This window comes from Zeus faber (genome assembly GCF_960531495.2).
Source record: "Zeus faber genome assembly, chromosome: 16".
Lineage (NCBI taxonomy): Eukaryota > Metazoa > Chordata > Actinopteri > Zeiformes > Zeidae > Zeus > Zeus faber.
Window position 1 is genome coordinate 29,044,154 of NC_137202.1, and position 8,506 is coordinate 29,052,659.

The window sequence follows — 8,506 nt, forward strand, 5'->3', positions numbered from 1 at the left end:
ACATACATACATATACATACATACATATATACATATATATACATACATACATACATACATACATACATACATACATACATACATACACAGACACACAGACGTTCTGGGTTCTACGTCACGAGCAGTTCGTTGGTCAAACGAGTCCCATTCCTCAGAACAAGCAGGTAAACTAGAAGAAGCAGGTAAACTAGAAGAAGCAGGTAAACTAGAAGAAGCAGGTAAACTCGAACAGGCAGGTAAAGTAGAAGAAGCAGCGTGAGGAGGGACGTGATGCGTCTACCCACCCAGCATGGCGGCGCTGTGCTGCAGCCGCTGCTTCCCTTCGCTCTGTGTACGGAAGCCCGGGCGCGACGTCAGACGCGCTGAGGATTGTGGGAAATGAAGTCCACCGACGTCCGCGCGACTTCACAACGCGAAAACACAGACGAAACCAAATTTAAAAATAGTTTTAAAAATTTTAATTTTGAAGAAAGATTAAAAAAAAACACTCCACGGACATTATCGCGGCGGCAAAATGTAATAACACACGCGAAAATATTTTTTTTATTCGGGCGTCGACAGCGCTGACGTCACGCCGGAAGCAGCTAACACCAGCGGCGGAAATGGATGTGTTTATGAATTTTAATAACTTCTTTTGCATTCTTCTTTGTTTTTTTTGTTTTTCTCACACAGCAGCTCGCCGTGGCGGTGCAGCTCGCCGGGCCGTAAATGCGTGATCGACACCCCCGATCAGGAGCCGCGGTATCGGAGCGCTAGTTCCCAGCATGCAGCGGGGTGAGCCCAGCGGTGCAGCTCTGCAGCAGGACCCTCTGCAGCTCAGCATGGGAGGCTGTGCACACAGGGTGAGCGCCCGTCCATGCACGCCCATGCACGCTGCTGCTGCCTTCCTGCTTTGTTTACATGCTCCTGCACGTCTGCTTTTGGAGTGATCGTGTGAATTGATCCCACTGGGGACTCTGGGGACGGGAATGAATGTTTATTTTAATGCATTGTATTGCATGTTAAGGTGTTCCAAAATGAAGACCTATGGAATAAGGCTTGTAGTTCAGACAGGAGAAGGCACTGCCACTGCAACCTTTTGGGGTTCTATTCCCTGTGCGACTAGGCACCAACAGGCAGAGCGTCGAGATTGAAAAAATATTTATTTGTCACATTACATTTTGCACTGTACAGCATGTGTACAGCAAATGTTTTATGCGAGCTCCAGAGACTGTGCTGGCATAGGACAAAAAGAAAATAGTGTCTGTGTGTGTGTGTGTGTGTGTGTGTGTGTGTGTGTGTATATATATATATATATATATATATATGTGTGTGTGTGTGTGTGTGTACATATATATAATAAAATAGGAATGATATAGAAAATAAAAATCTGTACAGCATTTATAAATATGTATATTTAGAAACAGGGTTCTATTCCTTCATTCTCTAACTGATTCAATAGCGTTATGTTGCTATTTCCAAAGTGAGCCTCATAGAATAAGCTCAAAATAAGACGACTTTTGGATTATATTCCGGTCCCCACAATTCCATATTCACAGCTTACACTACTTTCAAATGAACGTGTTCCAAAACAGATCAAAATTGTCTTACATGCGACATAAACCTATGTGAAATCAATCAAAAAGGAGTCCCTGTGAATCTTTAAGGTTCTGTGAGGGTTATAACATGAGGGAAACAAAAGAATGATGGATCTGAGGAGGGTCTGATTCTATGAAGACACGATAACAGTTCTCAGTGTCAAACTGTCAAAAAAAGAACCTTTTAATCCACTTTAAACAGTTGTCGACGTTCAGAACTGGTGCTGTCAAAGAATGGTTAAAAATGCTCAAATAAACATCATCTCATTTATAAATAATTGAAAGAAAAATAATCAATATTTATTTAGAGTATATATATAGTACATATATTTGCATTTATGACACTTATTCTTCAAAGCAGAATATCTGTAAACTGTAATCCATCCTTCCTGGTTAGAAAAATAAAATAAATAAAATTAAATTAAAAAAAAAACCTCACCTGCTGAAAAAAATATCTGATGCCGATCTTTCTTAAAATCTGTTAAATGTTTTCAAATTGCTGTGGAGATATGTCTGGGAGTGGGGCTGAGCGATGCAGAATCACTTATTATTACCATAATCATAAAGAATCATAAAGACACCGTATTAATATCCAAACCTGATCCCCTTTCTCCTTTACTGGACACAAATGGAGTCCAGAGATTAAAAATAATTAAAAAAAATAGTGCCTAATGCATAATATATCCATGGCTTCAGAAGAATCTGTCACCTGGACTGTGATTGGTTCCAGCCCTCTGTGTGTCCTTTTCACCCACAGTGCACCTGCTGTCTGTGTTTGTTAACACCGTTAATTAGTGTGAAGTCATCGCGGTGTCCTTTGGAAATCATATCTAAATGTATGAATAATGTATGTCAATTACAGCACACATTTTACATTTGGGGACATTACGTCCCCTGAGGTAAAATGATAAACTACATATGTTATTATTCTTTGTAAACAGAAGATTCCATGTACAATTTCAGAGAGAAAGATGACTGCATTAAAGAATGCCTCTGTATGTATAGAGTGTATCTGTATTACATCTTTGCTGTGGAGTAGAGCTGGGTAATATACCAATATAATATCAGTATTGTGATATGATTATTATTTCTTATTATTTATATGGTTAAATGTCTGTAAGGTGCCTGACAGTAGAGTGACGCTGTTCTACATGACGAGTGATTGGTTCTCAAATTTTCCTTGGGCATAAGTATCTTATAAAAGCACCAATAATCGTCCCCAAAATATTGTCAAATAATCAAAGTCAAGGTATTCAGTCAAAAGAAATTCTGATATTTGATTTAAGCAACGTCCTCCCACGCTGGGGAGCATTATCCCAGTATCCCTCCTGACTTCCAGGCTGTATTATTCCCATATTTCGGCGTTTTGCAGAAAGCTGATTGATTCACGACTCAACATTTTCTTATTAATGATTTGAAACTAAATTCACGTTTCATTCAGGGGAAAAAAACAAACAACCTTGAGTTTGAGTTGCCAGTTTGTTGTGAAATCAGTAAGATGTACCTGATAAAGTCCTTATACTCCCTGTTTACACACCCTAAAAAGAACATTATTTCTGTGTTCTTCCCCAAAGTGAAGCCCTTAAAATTTGGGAATTAGAGCTAAGTGGGGATATCCTCAGCCCATCGAAGGGTTTGTTGTGCGGGGCGGAGGACGCCTGCAGCTGCTGAATCCTGCAGCGCGAAGGCAACCGTGTCGACTTCATTAAAATTCAAATTGGGACAAAAAAAAAACAAACAAAAAAAAAACCTCAACGTAATGTTTTCAGGATCTCAGATATCATGTGGAGTCGAGCCCCAAGCTGCCTCTGGGATGGTAAACACCTTTCAATTTGCATGTTAATGAGGGAGATGGAAGATTAGGAAGCAGCCTTTACATCCTGCCTGTTACTGCTGCAAATGCAAAACATCTGGAAAAAAATATGAAATAAAAGGAACAATGAACGAAGTTTGATCAGTTTGAGCCGATCCACCGAGCAGGAACGTTCCAGTTCAGCTGAAGAGCTGCTTTCTGCCCTTCACCGCTAAAATGTCATTTATATACGGATGCAAATAATATTTGCATTCGTATATAAATGACATATTAGCAGTGATACATATTATGAATTATATATTTATGTAAATAATAAATAAATAGTACTAACATTTGTACAGCAACCAGAAGTGTGAATGTGTTCGTACTGAGGTGTATGTTTGCTGTTTAATGTTCATTTCTGTTTTTTAGGATTGTTGACACTCTTCTGCTTTTCTGCTTCAATTCCTCAGTTTATGGGGCTCGATCTAGGATTCTCGGCTTTATTTTCCATTATCATGGCATGTTTTATATTTTATTATGTAAGTTATATTTTCATTTGTTTTATTGCTTTATTTTTAATGCTACATTTTCAGGTTTATTTTCTATTCTTCTGACATTTTATTGTGTACAGTTAACTGCAAGTGTTTTTTTATATTTCACCTTTTTCCCCAGATACTCTGTCTGTCTGTCTGTCTCTGTGTGTCTGTCTCTGTCTGTCTGTCTGTCTGTCTGTCTGTCTGTCTGTCCGTCTGTCCATCCATCCATCCATCCATTAATTAATTATAATAAAACTCCTAAAAACCCCCAGACGGTGAAGTTGGAGTCAGAGATGACGGTGACTCCGCCACAGAGCGCCGAGCTCAACTTCCTGCGGTCGCGCGTCAGAGAGCTGGAGCGAGATAAGGCTGAGATGGCGGCCGAGAACCAGAGGTTGAGAAACATGCTGGTGAACGGTGAGCGAGACCATATGAGGAGTTTGTCTATTCCCCCCCACATTATTACAAAGGAACTCAATGCGAAGCGGTGATGCAGTCCGGCACCGCTGCCCGGCACCGCTGCCCCGGCACTGCAGCCCCGGCACCGCGGCCTGGAAACGCTGCCCTGGCACCGCAGCCCCGGCACCGCGGCCCCGGCACCGCGGCCCCGGCACCGCGGCCCCGGCACCGCGGCCCCGGCACCGCGGGCCCGGAAACGCAGCCCTAGCACTGCGGCCCGGCACCGTGACCCAGAAACACTGCCCCGGCACCGCGGCCCAGCACCGCAGCCAGAAACACCGCCCCGGCACCGCGGCCCGGCACCATGGCTCGGAAACGCTGCCCCGGCACTGCAGCCCCGGCACCACCTCGCTGGATGCAGTCAACACACTGATCATGATGTCATCACCTCATTCAAACTGGTCTCAATGATCCGCTTGTTCCATTTCAACTCAACTTCTCTTCCAAGAAATTAGGTCGTCGTCGTCGCCGTCGTCGTCGTCGTCGTCGTCGTCGTCGTCGTCGTCGTCGTCGTCGTCGTCGTCGTTGTTTAAAGAAACCAATTGAAGTTCTGTCCTGAAAATTTAACCCATCCAAGCTCCTTCACCTGTGTCTTCCATCAAGACACGACTTGATTCCAGCTCAACTGTTCCGGTGCCACATGACACTGGGGTTAAAATCCATTAATGATTTATTTATAGTCATGAACTTCATGAACAATAAGAATGTTGCAATAAAAACACATATTTATACAAGTCATTCAAATATTCATTTCATTGTTATGTTTTTTTCAACTTGTGTCATATACTGTAACTAAAATGGAAGTGAAGTCAACCGTCGGTCGTCTTCAAACAAGCTGCTCCCGACCACACTCGAAGGAATGAACTAGTTGCCATGGTAACCTGGCATCGTCTGACTCCCTGGAACGGTTGGATCCCAGAAGTCAACCAGGAAATAACATCAGTGTAAAGTTGGGGAAAAAAACCTTTAACTTGAATCTGAGCTGAAGCCCTGATGCTTGTGATCGGACTGTTGTTGTTGTTTACTTTTGTTTGTTTTTGTTTACTGTTGTTTACTTTTGTTCACTGTGGTTTGCTGAAGTTTACTTTTAATTACTTTTGTTTGTTATTGTTTACTGTTGTTTACTGTTGTTTACTGTTTTTTATTTTGGTGTACTGTCATTTACTTTTGTTAACTGTACTTTAATGTTGTTTACTGTGGTTTACTGTTGTTTGATTTTGTTTACTCTGGTTTACTGTTGTTTACTTTTGTTTACTGTTTACCTTTGTTTACTTTTTTACTGTTGTCTACTGTTGTTTACTTTTGTTTACTTTTGTTTACTTGTTTTTACAGTACTGCTTTTGTGTACTGTGATTTACTGTTGTTAACTGCTGTTGTCTGTTGTTGACTTTTGTTGACTGTTGTTTACTGCCGTTTATTGTTGTTAGTTTTTTTGTTTACTGTGGTTTTCTTTTGTTTACTGTTGTTGACTCTTGTTTTCGTCCTGTGCTGTGTCCCTGGTGTTCCAGAGATCCCGGGGCTTCTCTCCACCATGTGGCAGACTCTGGCTCAGAGCAGCCAGGACTCCCCGCTCTCCGTTGCCACGCCGACCGGGCGGGCGGACGCGGACTACGCGGCGTACCCGCATCATCAGCCGAGGACCAATCATGTGTCAGAGGCCGGGGGCTTCAGCCCCATCGGCCACGCCCACCTCCTCTCGGACCACGCCCCCCCGGGGGAGGAGGACCTGAGCGGGGATCTGTCGGACTACGGTGCCCCCTTGGGCTCGGCCAAGGAGGAGGAGGTCCCGGTGGCGGAGCTGGGGCTGGGCGGAGACATGATGGGGGAGGAGCCTCTGTGCAGCCAGACCGACATGGTGGGGGCGGAGCTTAGCAGGAGGGTGTCCGACTTGCACGCCAACAGGCACGCCAACCGCCATGTAAGTTCACTTGGGAACTTTGCTTTATAATTCAATGGAACAACGATAATAACACACTTTGTTTATGCTGCATTTATGAGATTATGACACGAGAATCCGAGAAGGCATAGTGAGGACATCTTAGTTTAATGAGGTAAAACCACCTTTGAGCCATTAAGTCCTGGAGATGGTCATAGAGCGCCTCCTGTCAGCCAAGAAAAGACAGAGAAAATATAACTCATGGGTTTGGTTTTAATGAACTCTTTGAGACTGAAAATGCCAAAAACGGGGACCTGAATGGGGCTGAATGAGTCACTATCAAAGAAAATACAGTTCAACCAGAAGCTGGAGCTCATGTGCCTTGGATTTGAGCCAAAGCAGAGTTTGATGAAAACTTTTGCTTGATTTGATCGGCTTCGTTAAAGCACATGAAGCAACGTCGCTTCAGCTCAGGGCGGACGCTTAACGTGGCCCCAAAATCTTGACTTTGTTCAATTATTTTCTTTATCTCCAGATTTTTCGTACCCCCAAAGTTTTCACCAAAGTGCCTTCATAGAGACCCCCCGCCCCCCTAATTTTCAAGTCTTTCTTTTGGGATCTCATCTCGTTCAGCCTCCTTGACGTCATCCTTTTGGCCCATTTTTCCTCGCCGCTAAAACGATGCGATTTGAGGCCTGGTAACAAGCGCGGCGCGGTGCATTGAGGTCAGAGCTGATCCTCCTCCCCGTGCAGCTGCACTACGTGGAGGTGTACCCGGGCTCCGGCGTCCTCTGCGACGTGCGCTCCTGGCACGCGGCCAACCAGGCGCAGTCTCCCACGGCGATGGCGCGAACGCTGCTGCTAGGCGTCTTCGACATGGACACCCTGATGAACAGCAACCTGAGGGGGGGGCGGAGCCGCAGACCCGCCTTCCACCCCCAGCGCAGCGCCCTGGACCCCCACAAGATCAACGCCATCTTCAGTGAGTGTGTGTGTGTGTGTGTGTGTGTGTGTGTGTGTGTGTGTGTGTGTGTGTGTGTGTGTGTGTGTGTGTGTGTGTGTGTGTGTGTGCGTTCTGTATATTCCCACATATTACTATTGCTGTTCTGTATTTTTAAGCTATTTGTGTATATTTGTCTTTTTTTTTTTTTACTTTACTTTTATTCTCGTTTATTTTATTCTTATCACATTTTTTATTATTTTCGTTTTTCAAACGGTCAAACTTTATTTATGCTAATCGTCCGTGGACACGCGACAACAATATACTGTACATGACAAATACATCGACAAATACGTGGAAATGCAGCTGGTGGAATAAACACCCTCCCCCCCCCCCTCCCTCTCTCTCTCTCTCTCTCTCTCTCTCTCTCTCTCTCTCTCTCTCTCTCTCCCTCCAGATGCCACCCTCACTCGCTTCCCTCAGGCCAGGAAAGGAGTGATCGGAACGGGAATCAACTCCAAACTCTCTGAGATCCGCTTCCGCTTCCGGAGAGCCAATCGGGACCCGAGGTTCCAGTGAGGGACAGACAGCTAGCCACGCCCACCTCTGGTCACACAACGCGGTCCCTTCTGCCTCATTAGCGGCGCTACTTCCTGTCACCTGGGTCCCGGGTCGGTCCCGGTCCCGTCGGGTCCGATGGTTCCAGACGGGGGACGAGCTTCCACGGCAGCCTCATGTGACCGGTCCACGCGTCCTGCCGGTCGCCACGGTAACGGCCCGGTACACTCAGGATGGGAGTGACGCCGCACGGCCTTATGGGAAATCCTACGGCCATTGATTTTCTCCGTGTGACTCGGTGTCATTAGTTATGAACGTGTGTGAAAAGGTGTTTTGAAGTGTGAACCCAAACCGAAGAGTGTGGAGGACGTCAGGACGTCACCCTGAGGGCAGGGGGATCCACTCTGTGCTTTTGATATTATTATTATTATTATTATTATTAATATTATTAATATTATTATTAGTATAATTATATTACAATAATTATTAATGATTGTTGTTATTATTATTTATCATTTGAATATTGTTTGTCTGTAATTTGTTAATGTCTTGACCAAGACTCTCTCCACACCTCAGTAAACAGCTTGTTGACAAAATAAAATAAAACTGTTTGTGTCACTGTGAACGTGTTTGCTGTTCAATCTGTCTGTCTGTCTCTCTGTTTGTCTGTCTGTCTCTGTGTCTCTCTGTCTGTATGTCTGTCTGTCTGTCTGTCTGTCTGTCTGTCTGTCTGTCTCTGTGTGTCTCTCTGTCTGTCTGTCTGTC

The 8,506-nt window shown here is 44.4% G+C and overlaps 1 protein-coding gene across 1 annotated transcript; it reads left to right on the forward strand.

Annotated features, from left to right (window-relative positions):
• The first annotated feature begins 596 nt into the window (after window positions 1-596).
• On the forward strand, window positions 597-8,295 carry LOC307242365 (uncharacterized protein). Its single transcript, XM_080016804.1, has 5 exons — window positions 597-842; window positions 4,181-4,325; window positions 5,876-6,285; window positions 6,997-7,225; window positions 7,641-8,295. The coding sequence occupies exons 1-5, from the start codon at window positions 765-767 to the stop codon at window positions 7,760-7,762; spliced, it is 984 nt and encodes a 327-aa protein (XP_079872930.1). The 5' UTR covers window positions 597-764; the 3' UTR covers window positions 7,763-8,295.
• Window positions 8,296-8,506: the final 211 nt, after the last annotated feature.

Bases quoted from the DNA above. Each gene is read 5' to 3' on its own strand.
- LOC307242365 (XM_080016804.1), top strand. From the start codon at position 765: ATGCAGCGGGGTGAGCCCAGCGGTGCAGCTCTGCAGCAGGACCCTCTG. The intron at 6,286-6,996 runs GTAAGTTCACTT...CTCCCCGTGCAG, and splicing joins ACAGGCACGCCAACCGCCAT to CTGCACTACGTGGAGGTGTA. The intron at 7,226-7,640 runs GTGAGTGTGTGT...CTCTCCCTCCAG, and splicing joins CAAGATCAACGCCATCTTCA to ATGCCACCCTCACTCGCTTC.